General features: G+C 54.7%; 2 protein-coding genes across 10 annotated transcripts in view; one reads left to right on the top strand and one right to left on the bottom strand.

The window, feature by feature from the left end:
* The window catches only part of DNMBP (dynamin binding protein), a 34,597-nt gene extending 27,677 nt beyond the window's left edge, over window positions 1–6,920 (top strand). For 4 of the 7 annotated variants that reach the window (XM_062610396.1, XM_062610397.1, XM_062610395.1 and 1 more), the window contains 9 exons: window positions 110–127; window positions 788–987; window positions 2,625–2,755; window positions 2,994–3,098; window positions 3,306–3,434; window positions 3,877–4,209; window positions 4,367–4,823; window positions 4,914–5,368; window positions 5,712–6,920. In XM_062610396.1, the coding sequence (XP_062466380.1) occupies window positions 110–127; window positions 788–987; window positions 2,625–2,755; window positions 2,994–3,098; window positions 3,306–3,434; window positions 3,877–4,209; window positions 4,367–4,823; window positions 4,914–5,368; window positions 5,712–5,897 (2,014 nt within the window). In that variant the 3' untranslated portion in view covers window positions 5,898–6,920. The remainder of the gene's footprint in view (window positions 1–109; window positions 128–787; window positions 988–2,624; window positions 2,756–2,993; window positions 3,099–3,305; window positions 3,435–3,876; window positions 4,210–4,366; window positions 4,824–4,913; window positions 5,369–5,711) is intronic. The other 3 variants (XM_062610399.1, XM_062610400.1, XM_062610398.1) reach the window with 2 other exon arrangements.
* Window positions 6,921–7,620: 700 nt separating this feature from the next.
* ABCC2 (ATP binding cassette subfamily C member 2) overlaps window positions 7,621–18,433 on the bottom strand; it is a 125,729-nt gene continuing 114,916 nt past the window's right edge. For all 3 annotated transcript variants that reach the window (XM_062610405.1, XM_062610406.1, XM_062610404.1), the window contains 22 exons: window positions 18,137–18,202; window positions 17,414–17,551; window positions 16,927–17,073; window positions 16,607–16,695; window positions 16,466–16,528; window positions 16,154–16,280; window positions 15,814–15,990; window positions 15,544–15,711; window positions 15,059–15,245; window positions 14,149–14,281; window positions 13,617–13,722; window positions 13,084–13,303; window positions 12,467–12,621; window positions 11,450–11,605; window positions 11,148–11,347; window positions 10,614–10,740; window positions 10,160–10,261; window positions 9,926–10,069; window positions 9,494–9,652; window positions 9,101–9,267; window positions 8,554–8,748; window positions 7,621–8,149 (listed from right to left, as the gene is read on the bottom strand). In XM_062610405.1, the coding sequence (XP_062466389.1) occupies window positions 8,020–8,149; window positions 8,554–8,748; window positions 9,101–9,267; window positions 9,494–9,652; window positions 9,926–10,069; window positions 10,160–10,261; window positions 10,614–10,740; window positions 11,148–11,347; window positions 11,450–11,605; window positions 12,467–12,621; window positions 13,084–13,303; window positions 13,617–13,722; window positions 14,149–14,281; window positions 15,059–15,245; window positions 15,544–15,711; window positions 15,814–15,990; window positions 16,154–16,280; window positions 16,466–16,528; window positions 16,607–16,695; window positions 16,927–17,073; window positions 17,414–17,551; window positions 18,137–18,202 (3,156 nt within the window). In that variant the 3' untranslated portion in view covers window positions 7,621–8,019. The remainder of the gene's footprint in view (window positions 8,150–8,553; window positions 8,749–9,100; window positions 9,268–9,493; window positions 9,653–9,925; window positions 10,070–10,159; window positions 10,262–10,613; window positions 10,741–11,147; window positions 11,348–11,449; window positions 11,606–12,466; window positions 12,622–13,083; window positions 13,304–13,616; window positions 13,723–14,148; window positions 14,282–15,058; window positions 15,246–15,543; window positions 15,712–15,813; window positions 15,991–16,153; window positions 16,281–16,465; window positions 16,529–16,606; window positions 16,696–16,926; window positions 17,074–17,413; window positions 17,552–18,136; window positions 18,203–18,433) is intronic.

Below are 18,433 nucleotides of genomic sequence, written 5' to 3' on the forward strand. Positions count from 1 at the left end.
GGTGGTATCATTATGGGATGGGGCGAAGGCACTGGCTGTGGGATTGCACGCCTGCCGCCCCATTAACCCATTGCTTTTCTTTGCTTTTTGGCACTCTATGGGCCGGCAGGAGCCTGTACAGTGAGTGGTAAGTGCACTCTTCCTGTTAGTCCTTGCTTGTCTGTCTGGCCTGGCCTGGCTGCTCCCTTGTAACTAACCTCCTGCCACCAGCTGGGTGCATGTTTGGGGGCTCTAACAGTGCTTTGTGAAGGCATGTCTGGGAGGAATGGGGTGTCTGTAGCATGTTTGCAGCAGAGGCAGTGAGTGGGCTACACAGGCAGGCAGCACAGGTGATGAGGTATGGGGAGGTCTCGATCAGGACGCAGGTTTTGGCATCAGCCCCAGGGACCCAGGAAAGCCCTGCACTGACTGCAGCTCTGAGCGCATTCAGTCTGTTCTGTACAGGGGAACAGATCTGGGCAGTTGGATGGTCAGATGGTCTGAAGCAAGTGGTGTGCTGCTAAGTGTGAAGCTGTGCTTGTGTGGGATTTCACAGTGGCTCTGGTGATGGACTGGATCCTGGCTGGGAAGGGTCATTTGCTGTGAGTGCGGTCTGGAATCCTGGGGTTGATCTCGGAGCACCAGGAGTTCAGGAGTGCAGTGAGCTTGGATATGAGAGTGGCATGACTTAGGGTGGGTTTAGAGGCATTGGTGTTCTGGGTCTGGCTGGCACTGATTTGAGGGGGCAGAACTGGTGTGGCAGAGCTGGACTGTAACCTGGTGCATCTGCTTTGTCCCAACTTCCCAGGGGCTGCACAAACTACATTAACCTGGGCTCCTTCCTCATCAAGCCAGTGCAAAGGGTGATGCGGTACCCGCTGCTGCTGATGGAGCTGCTGAGTGCCACCCCCGAGGCTCACCCTGACAAGGCACCGCTGACAGCTGCTGTCCTTGCTGTCAAAGAAATCAATGTTAACATCAATGAATACAAGCGCAGGAAGGACCTGGGTGAGCAGCTGGGTAGTGCTGGGGAGAGACAGGAGTGGGTGCACTGAGACTGGCTTCTGTGAGCTCCTGAGACTTAGCTGGCAATCACAGTTGTGGTGGGAATCTGCTCCCAAGGTCTGTGCCGTCACAGAAGGCAGTAGAAGAGCTGCATCCAAGCAATCTGAGCATAATACTTAAAGTAAGGCAGTATGCATCCAACTTTAGCTGTTTGTTGTGATAGAGATATGAAATGTATGCAGCTGCTGACTAGGTGGCTATTACATGAAAATAATTTTAAGACAAAAGAATAAATATTTGAAGTTCTAAAACTCAATTTTAAACACCACAGAGAATTAATCAGCTAGGGTAGTCTCTGTTACTGAAATGTGGAGATTTAAGTTTGAAGGTATACCTATAAACAGGACAGAATCACAGAGGTGCTGCCTGCAAGAGCCCTCTGGGTCTCCTGTCCCACTTCCTGCTTGGAGAAGGATTTTCGCCAGTGTTGGCTCTGACCAGATATTGCTCCTTCCAGCTGATTCTCACTGATCCCCAAGGATGGAGATTTCACAGCCTTTCTGCTGTCCTGTGCCAGGGATGCATCACCTTCACAGTGAAGCTGTGCTCCCTGATTTACCCTGAAGCTCGCAAGCTGCCATCTGTGGTTGCTGCCCTCTGTGTTGCCTGGCGCTACTCAAAGGAGCTTGGCCCCAGCACCTTCAAGTAGCTGCAGGCTGTGAGCAGATCCCCTGCACCTCCTCCCAGCCAGGCTGAGCCCACCTGGCTCCCCCAGCTCTGCTTGTGGGTCCTGAGCTCTCCTTGTGGGTCAGGAGCTCTGGTTCTCCCACATCTCTCTTGACCTGGGGTCACCAAAATTGGACACGGTTCCCAGGTGCAGCTCCCCTGGGACAACAGGAGGAAAATCATTCCCTTTGACCTGCCAGCCACCTTCCCTGTTTTCCCTTGGAAGCCCCTGACTCATGCAAGTCTTATACTGTACTCTTTCTGCATAGCCCTCCTGAAGCTGAGATGATATAGGCTGCCTGTAATGATTGCTCATATTTGCTAAAGAAGCAATATAAATGCCTTCTGTAGGTCCAGTGCTTATTATACTCCATCTCCTATGTCGCCATATGCTAGTGCTATTCATAATCCTATGGAAGAGTTTGAATGGTGGGCCTACAAATTGTAGGGTGTATCTAGAACCAAGTAAAGGATTATGGGTGGTACAGTGCTGGATTTCAAGATGATGTATGGCACACAACAATATGGTATTTTACAAAGGCATGTAGTGATAGACATGGGGTAACAACTTTAAACTGGCAGAGGGTAGATACTACGAAGAAATTCCTCACTATGAGGGTGGTGAGACCCTGGCACATGTTGCCCAGAGAAGTTGAGGCTGCCTCATCCTTGGCAGTGTTCAAGGCCTGGTTGGATGGGCTTTGAGCAGTCTCATCTAGTAGAAGGTGTCCCTGCCCATGGCAGAGGGGTTGGAACTAGATGAGCTTTAAGGTGACGTCCAACCCAAACCATTCTTGATTCTGTGGGAGTATTTGGGACTGCAGAGGCTTAGGTAGAGAAGGGGAAAGCCAGCAAGGCCATTGTTGGTGATGTTGTGCTGACAAGGATTCTGTTTTCTACATCAATCTCTTCAGTTCTAAAGTACCGGAAAGGTGATGAGGATAGCCTCATGGAGAAGATCTCCAAGCTCAACTTCCACTCTATTATCAAGAAATCCAACCGTGTGAGCAGCCACCTCAAGCATCTCACAGGCTTTGCGCCCCAGGTAACGTGTATTGGCTGCCAGGTGTACTTACACCCTGTAGTGCTTCTGCAGTGGCATCTGCTGTCCCCCCACGCCCCTTCCCCAGTGAGCAGCTCTGATCCAGGCCAGCAAGGCAGAATGAGCTTAGGGTCTGAACCACCCATCTGCTGTCCAGCTTGTGGGCAAGAGTTCCCACATCTTGCACTCTGGGATGTGCAGGAGTCCTCTGTTGCCTCCCTTGAGATGTTTTCTCTCACAGCTGAAGGATGAAGCCTTTGAAGAGACAGAGAAAAATTTCCGGATGCAGGAGCGACTGATCAAGTCCTTCATCCGGGACCTTTCCCTCTACCTGCAGCATGTCCGGGTGAGTCAGTCTGGGGATGATGCCTAACCTGTGGGGCTTGTAGTACACTGCCTCTCCTGCCTGCATGGTGTGTACCTGCAGTGCCCCTGGCCAGTGTTCCTGCCCTCAGCCCTGCCAGACATGGTGGTCTCTGAGGGTCTGGGCTTCCCTGGGAGACCTCTTCTGGGCAACAAGCATGGATGTGCTAACTGTGTGTCCCTGCTGCAGGAGTCAGCTTGCATGAAGGCACTGGCAGCAGTGAGCATGTGGGACTTGTGCATGGAGAAGAGTAGTGGAGACTTGGACCAGTTTCAAAAAGTGAATCGGCTCATCAGCGACCAGCTCTTCTCCAAATTCGTGAGTGAGGCTGTGCTCTCTTGTGCTGGGGGCACCCCTCTGCAGACTGCCCTGGGAGGCTGCAAGGGAGGGTAACACAGCATGCTAGAGGTGTGAGCACTCCTGTCTAGCTCCCTTCCTGCGAGCTTTGGTGCCTGTGTTCATGATGTGTATTGAGCATGCCTGTTAGGTACACATTTTTTTCAGCCCTCCCTCCAATGTAACAGATCTCTGTGTGAGTGGTTCAGGTACTTCCCCTAGTGTTGCCCATACTGGCACATATACGTAAGATTATAGAGTAATTCCTATTGGAAGGGACCTCTGGAGCTCTGGGGGATGCCATTGGGAAGACAGATCCTACACTGTGCTGAAAAGGTTTTGTGCTGGAGGGTGAGCTGCTGGTGTTCACCACACAGTGAGTGAGCATCTCATCTCACATGCTGTCTGCATCTCTGCCCACCAGAAAGAGCGGACAGAGCGGCTGGTGAGCTCGCCGCTGAACCAGCTGCTGAGCATGTTTGCAGGGCCCCACAAGCTGGTGCAGAAGCGTTTTGATAAGCTCCTTGATTTCCACAACTGCACGGAGAGAGCGGAGAAGCTGAAGGACAAGCGAACGCTGGAGGAGCTGCAGTCTGCCCGTAACAACTACGAGGCCCTCAATGCCCAGCTGCTGGATGAGCTGCCCCAGTTCCTGCGCTTCGCCAAGGAGCTGTTTGCCAGCTGTGTGAAGGGCTATGCTGAAGCACACTGCGACTTTGTGCGCCTGGCCCTGGAGGAGCTCAGACCCCTCTTGTCGGTGGGTTTCTGGAGCACAGACAGTGCTCTGGGCGCAGCTGCACACAGCTTGTCCCTGAGCCTCTCTGGGACCCGTCCCATTGCAGGGGAAGCTGCTGCTGCAGTGTCAGCTCTGAGTGCTTTGTAAGTTCTGACCCCCAACCCTGCTGTGGTTCCAGTTACTGAAGGCGTCCAGCAGGGAAGGGAACCTCATTGCCATCTTCCAGGATGAGCACAGTCGAGTCCTCCAGCAGCTCCAGGCCTTCACCTTCTTCCCAGAGACTCAGGCAGCTCCCAAGAAGCCTTTTGAAAGGAAGAGCATGGAGCGGCAGTCTGCCCGGCGGCAGCCCCTTATTGGCTTGGTGAGTTCCCTCTGCCCTGTATCAGAGCTTGCAGAGCCCAGGACAACAACTCACACCTGCCTTGTTCCTCTGCAGCCCAGCTACCTCCTGCAGTCGGATGACATCCGAGCTGCCCTCTTGGCCCGCTATCCCCCAGACAGTCTCTTCCAGGCAGACCGCAATTTCAATGCTGCCCAAGACCTGGATGTCTCACTACTGGAAGGAGACATCGTGGGTGTCATCAAGAAGAAGGACCCCATGGGCAGCCAGAATCGCTGGCTCATAGACAATGGGGGTATGTGGCTACTCCCTGCCCATTTTGTGAGTCCCCTCCTCTGGTCCCTCTGCACCTCAGTGTAAGCTCACTTCCTCTCCCTCTCTGCAGTGACCAAGGGCTTTGTGTACAGCTCCTTTCTGAAGCCCTACAACCCACGCCGCAGCCAGTCGGATGTCTCTGTGGGCAGCCACTCTTCCAATGAGTCAGAGCACAGCAGCTCCTCTCCCCAGAGCAACACTACGCTGACCTTCAGCCCCAGCGGGGAGGCTGTCACCTTCACTCAGAAACCCCTGCAGGACTTGCCATCCCCAGCAGACCCATACCAGTCCCCACAGCCTTCCTTAGAGGTGGACTCCCCCTCATCATCCCAGCTTGGATCTGCTGAGAGAACAGCCCCGCTGGAGGCTGCTACAGTGATGTCCCAGCGCCGCTACAGCCGCCCTGAGCCAGGCTACAGCACCCACTCTCGCAATGGGCACCTGGCCAAATCCCATCTCAGGCCTGCGCCCTCTGTGGAGGACAGAGACTCTGGGCTGGAGAGCAGCGAGTCAGAGGGCAACCAGGTGAGCCCTCAGCACCCCAGCCTGCCTGGGGAGGCTGAGGGCTGACTCCTCGCTTGGGCAGGGGCTGTCATCCTGCTCCCTGGCAGTGAGCAGGGTGGGAGGTGGAAGCTGCTTTGTTCTAAAGGGCTGATGTGGAGGATGAGACATTTTCTCCCAGCAGCTGAGGTGCAGAGAACTAGAGTGAAAATGGGCTGGGCAGTGGGAACAGTTCTGGCAGAGACCATGATAGGGCTGTGGTTGTCACTGTTTGGGGAGAGGAACAAAAGCCTACATGTCCTATGCAATGTAACAGAAAGGCTATGTGGTATGACCATCCAGCTAATGCTTTCCCTCTGTCTGGCAGGTCTACTATGCTCTCTACACTTTCAAAGGCCGAAACACCAACGAGCTGAGTGTGTCAGCTAACCAGAGACTCAGGATCCTGCAGTTTGAGGACATCACAGGCAATCAGGAGTGGTGGCTGGCCGAGGCGCATGGGAAGCAGGGCTATGTGCCCTCTAGTTACATCCGGAAGACAGAGTACACGTGAGACGGTGGGCAGGACCTTGCACCCTATGCCTTGCTCCTGCTGGGACTGCCAGGAGCCTCAGGGAGGCTGGCCAGCCCTGCAGCCCCCATTGCTCACCCAGCGATGTCCCTTACATCACTGCAGTACTCCTGAGCCCCACCATGCTGGCTGCCACCTCCCTTCTGTGGAGGTAGAAGGGTGGGCTATCAGGGCAGGTAGCTTGTGTGAGGGCAAGGGTGAGTTCATCTGTGCTGTTTGAGCCTCCTCTGTCCAGCCAGCCAGGAGCAGGAGAGCAAAGCTTGGGCCATGGCCCGGGGGCATTAGGCTTGAACAAGGCTGAGGAGCCACTGCGAGTTTAAATTGTGAAGGCTGATGAGTTTCTGAAGTCCATCTGTAGCCAAGTAGTGTTAAAAGCATCCCAGCCCTTGTGAAGGTGGCTCCTGTGCCTTCTTGGCAGCAGCAGGAGTCTGGTCTCACCTGTGTGGGCAGAACTTCAGTGGGACATGTACACACCACCTAGGGAGCAGCTCTGTGGTTTGCTGGGAGCAGTTGAGCTCCAGTGCTGGGATGGGCCCAGCCTCTGAACACCCCACAGCAGAACCCCAGCGAGTGCTTTATCCCCATGCTTGGTCTCGGGCCTCTCCAAGCTCTGCTGCTAGCAGCAGCCATCAGGTTCTTGTCTTCCAAGGGAGCCAGAGATCCAGAATGCCATTTTCCCTTGCCAGTGCAATAGCTCCAGTGCTCAAGACCCATCTTTGCCCTGACAAGCCCACCTTCCTGCTTTGAGTTGGGGCAGGGCAGAAGGCAAAGTACAGGCTGTCCTTCAGCCTGATTTTTTGGGGCTTTTCCTGCAGGACACTGGAGGTGCATGCTCATGTTCTGGGATGGCAAGGCCTTCCCCATGCGGGATGTGGTACCTTTTGTCAGGGTGGTGTGTCCTACCTGCTGCTGCCGTGCCCTGAAGGAGGGAAGCTTCCTTCTCTTAGGACAACGTTTGTATTTGCTGTACTGCTGCTCTGTAAATAAAAGATTTGTCCTTGTATATAGGAGTGCCTGTGCGAGTGTTGGGAGCTGGAAGGAGTGCCCAGCCACTGCTGGGCTGGGGGGCAAAGCCCATGGCTTTCATTCAGATGCAGGAAGAACATCTCACCTTTCTTTGAGGTGTTTGGACCAGCTCAGGTACTAGGAAACCCTCACAGGAAAACTCATTAAAGTCTGATTGCACTGCCCTCTCCACTCTGTGGCTCACCATCAGCTGGGGTGAAGGGGCTTGCCCTGCTGTCAGCCTGGAAGCAGGGCACACAAGGGCACAGGCTCTCTGCATGCCCGCAGCCAAGCCCAGTGCAACAACTCCTTGCCTTCATGCTCGAGAACAAAGAAAGGTCAAGAGTTTGTCAACACCACCACAGTTTGTGTGTGTGCATGTCAGCATAGCATCTATGTGCCTGCACCACAGTCAGGTTTGCAGTCTGGAGCCACGGCCCAAAATCTGCACCACTAGTGGTTAGGGTAGCCCCAGGGGCTGCCTTGTATATATTTGTGCTACAATCAAAGAGAGCTGTAGCCGTAAGGAATCCAAGCAGGCCCTGGCTTCTGCATCTCCACTGCCAGAGAGTAGTTAAGGTTCATGCCTGAGTACAGCTGTGCTGCTCAGTTTGGACTCCCTCACCCATGTGTGTCTGCATAGCCTGTGTGACCAGCTTCCCTCAAGCATGAGTCAAGTTTAAAGCCAAACCAATGCTCGTTTAGCATGCTGTAAAGTCAGACTTTTAATTGTAAGACTAGAAACAGTTACACAAGTAAATAAATTACAAAATCCACTCTTCGATTAAACTCTAAGTTTCATTCCATGGTGCTAAAGCATCTCTCAGCTAGGTTCCCCTGGCATGATGTACAAAAAACAAAGACCCCCAGGCGGTCGTGGTCTCCTTGCCTGGCAGACATCTCCCTTCTACACTGGAATAAATGAGGCAGCTCCAGCCCCTGGTGTGCACAGCAGGCAGGGTGTGGGAGCAAGATTAACAGCTCCCGAGTCCACATCCTCTGTCCCAGAGAAGCTGCCCTCTCTGCTTCCCGGTGCCTGTCTGGTGAGTGCCAGCGGGAGCGAGCTGCACGTGTGCACACCGCACACCTCTCACTCCACCTATAGCATGGTGGTTTCTGTGTTTGTGATGCCGGCGTCCTTTGCCATCATGGAGAACACGCCTGGTTTCCTGAGCAGCTCCTCGGGGCTGTCGAATTCCACAATCCTCCCAGCCTGCAGCACCATCACCCTGGCAGCAGAAAATGGGAAGCCCTGAGCTCCTGGGATCCGAGCTGAGAGCACTGCTGGCACCAGCACTACAACCCACCAACCCTCACCCCTCCTGCAGCCACGTTCTGTGGTTCACCTCCTCTCAGCTCAGAGGTGAGTAGGGCACAGCTCTCCTCCATGTGACAAACATTGGGGTCTGTTGCTGTAAAGAAGGATCCCCCAAAATATTTCTCCCCACAAAGGCATAACTACTGGATGGACATCCTTCCTATCCCTCTATTTTTCTCTCCTAGAACCTCTGTATACTGTGGCCCCAGTCACTGCATCCACCCCTGCCCCTCTGGCTGCATCCTTGCTCCTGCTGCTGGCCACCTCTTCCCCCATCCTAGGAGTCAGATCCCCATTCCCCTTGTCCCACAGTACCTGTTGCTGTCCATGATGGTGTGGAGGCGGTGGGCAATAGTAAGGACAGTGCAGTCAGCAAACTCGCTCCGGATCGTTGTCTGGATTAAATGATCGGTTTCCAGATCCACAGCTGCTGTTGCTTCATCCAGGATGAGGATTTTGGCTTTGCGGAGGAGGGCCCGGGCCAGGCACACCAGCTGCCTCTGCCCCACACTGGGATGAGGTGGGAACAGGAGTTACCAGGTGCACACCGGCAGGGCTGCTGCAAGCTATTGCCACACACTGCCCTGGCCCCAGTCTGTGCCTGCCCACGCTGCCCGAGCCTTCCCCCCCTGACCATCTGCCACCCTGATCACTGCGTCCCTCAGTGCCTTGCTCTTTGGGCCACCACGGGGGGCTGGCACGTGCTGGCTCCCTCACAGCCCTGGCTCCTGGACTGTTTTCTCCCACCTTCATCCCCAGAAGGTTCTTTGTCCTCGTCCCTGGGCAGTCACTGCTAGAAGCTGCTGTTCCTGGGACGAAGACAAGGGAGGGGCGCTGGGCATGCCCCCAGCCATCTGCTCACCTCAGGTTCTCCCCTCCCTCGCTCACAACATAGAGCAGCCTCCCGGGAAGGTCTTGCACATATGTCTTCAGGTGGGCCAGCTCGAGGGCCTTCCAGACCTCCTCATCTGTGTGCTGATCAAAGGGGTCCAGGTTCATCCGCAGAGTGCCAGTAAAAAGCACAGGGTCCTGCCAGGGACAGCACCATGTTCAGCAGGGCAATGGCTCCAGGCCCCAAGTCTGGCCACATCCAGCCCCCATTGCTGCCTGCAGCTGAGCAGGGAAGGTGGCAATGACACGTTCACAGTCCTTGGGCACTGCGGCACCCAGGGATGCACTAAGGGCAATGCCCAGGGAACAGAGTTCAGGGGGGCCATGCACCAGTGGGACAAGGAAAGGTGACGGAGCAGCTCACCTGGGGGATGATGGTGAGGTTTTTGCGCAGGTCATGGAGGCCAATCGTTGCTATATCCACCTCATCGATGAGGATCATCCCTCCAGCAGCCTCCAGCAGCCGGAAGAGGCAGTTGGTGAGGGAGGATTTTCCAGCCCCAGTCCGGCCCACGACCCCGACCTGTGGAAGCAGTGATTTAGACCAGCTGCCAGGGATGGAACCAAGGCAGATGCTCTCCATGTTGGTCTGGTGGGCCTTCTTGCCCTGCATCTGCAATTGCCATCTTTCAGACTGTCTCCTTTGGTCCCTGCCCTGCAGCTTGAGTCCCCAGGAGCCACATCCCATCACCATCTGTCCCCAGCCAACAGGCTGGAGCCAAGAGAACAAAACCAATTCTAATGCAGTGCCGCTCTGGAAAGAGTGCAGTGAGGACAGAAGCAGAGGAGTCCTCACCTTCTCGGTGCTCCCAATGTTGCAGGTAATGCCCTGAAGAACCAGCTCCAGTTCAGGTCGGTACCGAACTTTGTAGTCAACGAACCGGATCTCCCCTTTGCTGGGCCAGCCACGGGGTGGGCGCTTTTCTGTCACCCATGGAGCCTGGGGACATGGGAGCGTTAGGAGGGCTGCACACTGCGGTGCTGGGTAGCACCGAGCAGGTGCTGTTTGCCTGGACCCTGGTCTCCTCACCTCGTTCTTCACCTTTGTGTACTCGTGTACCCGCTCCACAGCCACAATGTTCGTCTCCAGCTCGGAAGATGTCCGCACCAGCCAGTTCAGTGTCTGGGTCACCTGCATGGCAGAGCCAGAGGATGCAGAGCTCAGTTCCTCAGGCACCCAGGAACAACCACTTCTACGCTTCAGCTCAGCCTGGGCATGAGCATCCCTGGCCTGGTCCCTAGCTCTCCACTCCCCAGCCCTTCAAAAGCTTTGCTGCAGCATCTCTGATCCACAGCAGGATGTTGCTCCTTCCCACAGCAGCATGGATCCCTCTCCCACTGGGATGTGTGCTCCCCTGGTTCCATAGCAGCTCCCCAGGTGGGACGCCCCAGCTAATGCCTCTCCATGGATCAGAGCTGCAGACAGGGCAGCATCCTGCAGAACAGCCCTGTCCTGGAATCAGAAGAAGCTCTCAGTGACTCACATTGAGGGCAGAGGAGACAGACAGACCCACGATGCCACCCTCCAAAGTGCTCTTTGAGATCACAGCAAGAAGTGCAGAGAAGAAGACCACCAGACTCCCAACGAACTCCAGACGGATGGCCAGCCACCTGCAGCAGGAGAGGAGGCTGAGGGGTGGTGGGAGAGGCATCTGCCTGTGCCCAACAGAGGGCCCACCAGCAAGACCAGCACCCCCCCAGCATCTCTGCACACCCAGGCCTGAGCCCAGCACTGTACACATGGTACCTGCACCTACATATGGTCTGTGTCCAGTTCTGCAAGCAGGTTCATCTGTCAGTCCATGTCTCACACGTAACCTCATGTGCTGGCAATGCCATGTATCAGAGGAGCCCCAGCTGTACAACCCTTGCACCCCCAAAGCATCTACCAGTTCCTGCACAGACCCCGAGATCAATAGGGAGGACTGCAGCCTCTCAGGGACCTCCCTTTGAACATAGAAGCCCTTGGGCAGAGGTGCTGCAGGCTGTGAATAAGGGGCCCAAGGGGTAAAACTGACCTATTTGAGATTATCCAGGAGTAAACACTTTTCTGGTTTATGTCCATGGTGACCTCATTTTGCTGCAGGAACCGTGCTTGGTGTCCATAGGCCCGGATCACAGAAAGGCCTGATACTGTCTCACCAAAGTGGGAGTAGATGGGAGACCTGGTGACAGAGTCCAGACGCCGTAGCTGGCGTGATGTGGAGATATAGAAGCGCTGAAATGAGGGACACAAGTCGGTTACCAACGCAAAGCCTGGCAGTGACCAAGATGCTGCTCTAAGCAGGGCACAAGCTTCTCTCAAGCCCCAGTTACTCACCAGCACGAAATAGTAGAAGATACTCAAGGGGATGATAATGAGAGCGAAGAACGGGGTGGCCAGGGTGATGATGAGCAGTGTGCTAATGATGCCCATTAAACAGGAGAGCCAGCTGCGGAAGGACATGGGAATGGTCTCATCTATTGTGAAGATGTCCTGGAACATAAATGTGGAGAAGCAGTCAGTGACCTGAGAGAGAGGGAGGAACCCAAACCGCACACATACAGGTCCCTACACACCTGGTGTGGCAACGCAGTGCCAGGCACTTGCAGAAATAGTGGATGACACTGAATTGGTGCTAGGGTCACAAGCCCAGTTAGGGCCACAGCTCTTAAACTAGGAATGGCTGATTTAACAGAGAAGCTTTCTATAATAATCCCTTTTGCACAGACTAGCTTTGGGAATTGCATCTTCATCTGGATTGAGGATGCAGGAGCAGGCATTAAGGCAGAAAGAGGGACAGGGTTGACTCCAGGTCCATGCAGGTACACCAAAGTCTCCAGCTGGTCATCACCCATCTTCTGTCTGGGCACCACATACTTCTCACCTCAGAGTAAACCCAGCAGGTTCATAGGCTTGCTCTCAAGAGAGTTTATTCCCCCAAATCAGGAGGTGTCACCAAAGGAAGAAGTGGAGTAGCAGCACACTTGAAACTGCTTGTCTGTATTCTCCCTCCTTTCTTATTTTCTCTTTTATGAGCTTCATTTACATAGCCAATAGTATATTTATTGAGAGTCCATAACCAGAAGGACATCTCATTATGGGACATGAGCTCTAGGCACCTGCCTCTCTTAGTAACCTACTTGAGGCCCTCTTCACACTTTCTTCGCATCCCTCTTGTGATCATCTAGTTCCAACCCACTGCAGTTAGCTCGCATCCACCTTTCTGGCCCTTCCAGGCCCTGATCTGGGCTCATCTGTTAGCAGTGCTGAACAGCAGCAGATTTAAGCTGCCACCCAATGCTCTGCAGACCTGCTGGAACAAACAGCTTCTCCTTGTTGGGGCTGTTCTCTTACCTTGGCAAACCTATTGACAATGCGGCCCGTTGGAGTTGTGTCATAAAAGCTCATGGGCACACGCAGGATGTTGCTGAGCAGTTGCTGGTGCATCACCCGGGAGGCTCGCGTGGCACCATAGGCAGACAGGATGGTTGCAAACAGCAGGAAGAGAGCTGCAAGGAGAGCACAGGATGGTCATCACCAACTCAGACCTTACACTGGCCTCAGCCACCCTTTGGCTCAAGGGACAAATCAAGCAGATGCAAGGCAGCAGCTCTGCAGTGAGCCACTGTCATAGTCCCTCATCCCATCTTCTTGGGAGGCCCCAGTAACTGTGTCCCACCACAGGGGGAAAACACTGAACCCTTTTGGAAAGCCTTGGGCCCTAGCACTATCTCCAAACTGATGACAGTAATCTTAAACCTAAGGGGCTACACAGACTCCCTAGGACAACCTATGCTGGCTTCAGACTAATACCTGTCTCTAGTTCATCCAGAAGCCAGAAGAAAGGCAGCAGCATGCAAAGGAGCACAATGCTGGCAGCCCTGCTCCTTGCTGCACTGCTGGCTGCAGGCCTTGCAAGCCATATCCCTTGTAGCTGATGTCAACAGGACCCCCTGTGCTCCCACACTCACCTTGTGACACCCCCAGCACCCCAAAGACACCGATCCGCAGGTCTCGCTGCTCCACGGGATAGGTCGTATTCAGGTAGTGTTGTGCATCATCAGTCCAGGCACTGAGCCACAGGTTAGTACCCACGTAGGCAACGTACTGTCCAACATAGCCCATGGCAACCCAGAAAGAATACCACAAGCCAACAGCACGCAGGTACCGCAGGTACATGGACAGCTTCACCTGTAGACCAATTCAGCCCATCACTGCTGCCCAGCAAACGCCCAGCTGCACAGCCAGCGACACCCAGCACACCCTTGGCACTCCTGCCTTGCTGTCTATGGTGCTCCCCTCCACTGCCTTGCCCACCACTCTGTATCCTTTGGTGTCTCTTGACTGCAGTGGAGCCTCAGGCAGACAGCACTGGCTTCTCTGAGCCACAGCTGGGTCTTGCAGCACTGAGCCGGGGCAGCACAGCACTCCCATCCACCCATTCATCCATCCATCCATCCATCCATCCATCCATCCATCCATCCATCCATCCATCCATCCTCACCTTGCCAGTTTCCACAGCTTCTTTCTCAATCAGTTTCTGGCCCTTCACCTTCTTGGGGGGCTCCTCCTGGGCCTTCTTCCAGGAACTGGTGCTGGTTTTACTAATACTGCAGGGAGGTGATGGGCACTATTAGTCACAGGGTGCTGGATGGGTCACACTCTCCTGTGGGCCCATCCCTATGCTGCATTGGGACTCGAGTGCTAGAGCCCTCTGGGAAATAATGTCCTAAATGGGGCAGCTTTGACTGAGCCTTGGGGAAGCCAGAGGCATTTTTAGCCATGAAATTGTAGCCATCATCCCCAAAAGCAGAACTGCCAGCAGCATGAGTTTCAGGTAAGACTGTAGGGTAAGGCTGTGACACACTGATGTGAGTAAAGGCAAGATCAGATGCTTCTGACCCAGCCCAGATGGTGGTAGGAGCATGGAGGGAGCATCCCAGCAGGAACCTCCCCAGGAAGCCCCCAGATGCTTGTTTCCAAGGGAGCAGTGCAGGGGGCAGGGGAGAGAGCTGAGAGCTCAGGTCAAGTCCTACCTGCGATTGAACACCCTCCGATGGATGCTGGCCTCTCGCTTCAGGGTCATGGTCACCACATCCTCAGGGCCCTCTTCCACCAAAGGCTCAGTATCTTCATCACCCTGCTCTTCATCCCCAGCTAAGGCAATATCTACAAGCACAGGGATGAGGGAAGGTAGGGTTAGGCACTGAGGAGAGAGCAGATCCCATGCACTACACATCTGCTACACCCCAGGCTCAGGCTGTCCTACCACCACACATCACACCTCTAGGGCTGCTGCAAGTCCAGTACAGCAGCAAGAGGAAGAAATCCATTGTGCTGGAGGGAGAACAGACAGGGGACACAGGGCTAAAGGTCTGCATGGAGGTAGTCCCTGCTGCCAACTTATCCCAGTACCACTGGTGGGACCTCAAGCAGAGATTTGTGCTTGTTAATAGGTGCAAGATCTGGAAGGTCCTATCACTCCCATTCAGGAGCATCTCTTTGAGCAAGTGGACGTGGATCCTGTGGGGATGGACTGGGAAAAGTCAGACTCCAGCTGGAAAACTGGGGTGAGCATCTACCTGACTGACACCACTCCTCCCCATAGCAGTGGGGGACATGATAAAGATGAATTGTTATCCAATTGCATGTTTATAAACCAAAGGATCTTTCTCACCCCAGAATCACTAAGATATGAAGCCTGTTGCTACATAAGATTATAGGACCCATAAACATAACTAAAAAGGGAGTAAAAAATTTAGGCAGGTCTTTTGCTGGCTGTTCAACCCAGTGCCCGGATGCAAATCATAGGCAGAAAGTTCTTGTGCTGCAGATTGCTATAAGCTGTGTAGGGTTCACAGCATCCAGCACTAGCATCTGAGCTGGATAGAGCCAGGTTTTTCATATCCCCAAGACACACACACAGCCCCATTGTGTTCCCAGTACCTGTGGTGTTTTTCTCTGAAGCATCCTTCTCCTGTCTGCCATACAAGTTCAGAAACTGGGCAAAGGCCCCCCTGTTTGCAAGCAGGGTGCCATAGGAGCCCTGCTCAGACACTGCTCCTGCCACCATCACCACGATGTTATCAACCTGGGGCAGGAAACTGATACTGTGCGTTACCAAGATCCGTGTCTGCAATAAAGTGGTTGCAGGGTAGTGAGCATCACAGAACTCTGTGGCCCCCAGGCATGGGCTTGCAGGCTCTCCATCCCCTACTTGTGGACCTCTCTGCTCATCAACACCTGGCTATAGGGACACAGGGCACCCCTCTCTGGGGACCCATGAAGCCTCGCCTGCTTGCTGCAGCTCCACATGAAAGCCACAGGACCCCTCTGTTCCCAAGCAAGCAATATCAGGCTTCCTGAATGGTCATCACCATTCCAGCGCCCTCCCTGCCTGGCTGGGTGGTGGGAAGGGCAGGGGTGCTCACCTTATTTTGCAGCAGCCCTTTTGGCCCCAGCACATGCTTGAAGAGGTACTTGCCGACGTGAGCATCCACGGCAGACAACGGGTCGTCCAGGACATAGATGTCTGCATTGCTGTACACTGCCCGGGCCAGGCTGACTCGCTGCTTCTGGCCCCCACTTAGGTTAATGCCCTGGAAGGGAAAGAACAGCTCTGAGCACTGGGCTGGCACAGAGTGACGGTTCTGTCCTCTGCTGCAGGTGCTCTGGTGACCCATAGGGCCCAGGGCTGATACCTTCTCTCCAATCTCTGTCTGGTCACCTGCAGGCAGCAGTTCCAGGTCTGGAAGGAGGGCGCAGGCTTTGATGACCTGCTGATACCTGGCTTCATCCAGTTCTGACCCAAAAAGTATATTGTCTTTCAGTGTGGCATTCTGGATCCAGGCCTGCTGCGGGACATAAGCTAGGGAGCCCTGGAAAGATAGAGACAAGAAGAGCTGCCTCATCAGAGCACCAGCCTGAGCACAGCCACCTCCTGCAGCCTGTCCTTGCCCACAGGCACCACTCTATGACCAGTCCTGCCCTGCTGTCTCCCCGCTGAGCTCCCAAGCAGTCTCCTGTGCCTGCTCCTCTCACCTGGATGTTGATGTGTCCCTTGATATGCTCCATCTCCCCAAGCATGGCTGACACCAGTGAAGACTTGCCTGAGCCCACAGCCCCCACCACAGCCACAAGGCTTCCGGGTGTGATGTCCAGGTTGACACTGCAAAGACATGAGGGCATGAGCACTGCCAGGTCACCTGCCAGCTCCTGCATGGGGCCAGCACAGAGCGGTGTCTCTGGAGCACTCACTTCTAGCAGCACTGTGAGAGGTGACTGCCAGCCCCAGATAACACACAGACTCCCAGTCCCCACCCATCTGCCCCCAGCACAGCACAGAGCACTCACTCTCTTATTGCAGCATCCCCATCCTGCTCCCAGGCAAAGGTGGCCTCCGAGAAACGCACGGTGCTGCCTGTCAGAAAAGAGCCACCTCTCAGGGCTGGGAAAGCACAAGGCTGGTCCAGGCCATGACCCACAGGAAGTAACCTGCCTTCAATGGGGCTGTGGTGGATAGCTGAGGTGTCCAGGTCTTCTCCCCCCAAGTAGCGCTCCAGCCTCATAGTCGACACGTTGGTCTGCCATGGCAGAAAGAGGATGGCCCCATAAGCAGAGCACCCCATACACACAGAGCACCAGCACCAGCCTCTGAGCCCCTGTGTCACTTATGTGAGTCCTGTCTCACCCCACTATGCACAGAATCCCATGCACTGACCCCTGGCTATCCAAGGCCCATCACACATGTGAGCCCCATGTGCTGGTTTGGGCAGAGGTATCATAAGATCCCCATGCCCAATGTGAGGGCTGACCTGCACCAGGGAAGAGAGGACCAGGGGCAGCATGGCCATGGGGAAGCGCAGCACATTGAAAAGGGAGATGGCAGTAAAGGCCTTCTCTGCATCCAGGATGTTGTTCTCATCCACAAGCACGTAGACAGCAAAGCTGGCCAAGGAGACCTAGAATAGATAGCAGGGAAAGGCACCATCAGTGTGGTTGAGTGCAGCCCAGACCCTCATGATCCCCTGCCTCAGCAGTGCCTTCCTCCTGGGGATCTGTTCCCCTCCTGCTTCCCTTCTTCTTTGGGCCCCATCTCACCACTCTGGTGTGACCTCTTTCCAGCACACTCTCCTGCCAGCAGCCAGGACCATGCTCTGCATCCCAAGCATCGGTAAGCCAGCCCCTTCCTTGTTGCAGGAGCATGCCACCTGAGGTTCCCAATCTTTCCCACCCCCTTGGACACAGCCCAACCCCAGCTCTGAGGAAGGTGCAGCTCTCGCCAGGCCTGCTGGCACTCACCAGGAAGGGGGCACACGTGAAGACAAACACGGATATTGACTGCAGGTAACTGAAGTTCAACAAGTCCTTGAGCTCACGTGCCCGGATCTCATTGACTCGCTTCTCAAATGAGGGCTCCCAGGCAAAAAGCTTCAGGATCTGTTGGATGAGCAGGGTGAGCAGATGCTGGCCTCACAGGAATGCCAGCATCCACACTCGGCTCACTGATGGCCAACACCTCCATCTCCAGCTCCTGGCTTGCTCAGAAGCCTGTTTGGTCACTGCATCTTTCCTCTCCTGAGCTGTCCCATGGCTTACAGCACTTCCCCACAGCACACCCACTGCCTCATCCTCAGCTTACAGGTCACTGCCAGCCCCTCTACACCATGCCAGCTCAGCACCATGGCAGCCAGCTCAGCACCACGACAGCCAGCTCAGCACCACAGCAGCCAGCTCAGCACCACGGCAGCCAGCTCAGCACCACGGCAGCCAGCTCAGCACCACAGCCACCCAGGAAACCTCCAGAAAACCCTCTCTTGGCTCCCAAGTCTTGTTCCAGGTACCCAGAGCTATTCCGTATCCAACCTTTCAAAAGGAGGAAACCAAGGGAATTGCAGAGACAAGGGCCCCAAACTAGACTATAACACTGGTGCTGTAGGATTGTACTGGTGTGATACCCCCAGGTACAGTGCAGCAAGAAGACAGGCACAGCAGCTTCCTGGGTACCTCCACCCCACTGCTCACCTTGATTCCATTGAGGATCTCACTCATTATTTTCATGCGTTCATCCTTGTTCTTCATGTTTCTCACCTACAAAAGGAAGAGCCAGAGGTCACCTAAACCAGAGAGCAGCTCACCCTTTGAAATACATCTGGGTTGTCACAAAGGAAAGGTGGGCTCCAGAGCCCAGGGAAGCCATCCCACAAAACTGGACCTTGCCTTGCTGGGGCCCTGGGCAACATGGGTTAAAACAGTGCCCTGTCATCAGGTAGGAGCTAAAGGTTTATTTTATGGTTGGTGATATCTCACTTTCAGCCCTCA

The sequence above is a fragment of the Pezoporus occidentalis genome, unplaced genomic scaffold (assembly GCF_034315485.1).
Source record: "Pezoporus occidentalis ecotype Australia unplaced genomic scaffold, CSIRO_AGI_Poc_V1 ctg147, whole genome shotgun sequence".
Lineage (NCBI taxonomy): Eukaryota > Metazoa > Chordata > Aves > Psittaciformes > Psittacidae > Pezoporus > Pezoporus occidentalis.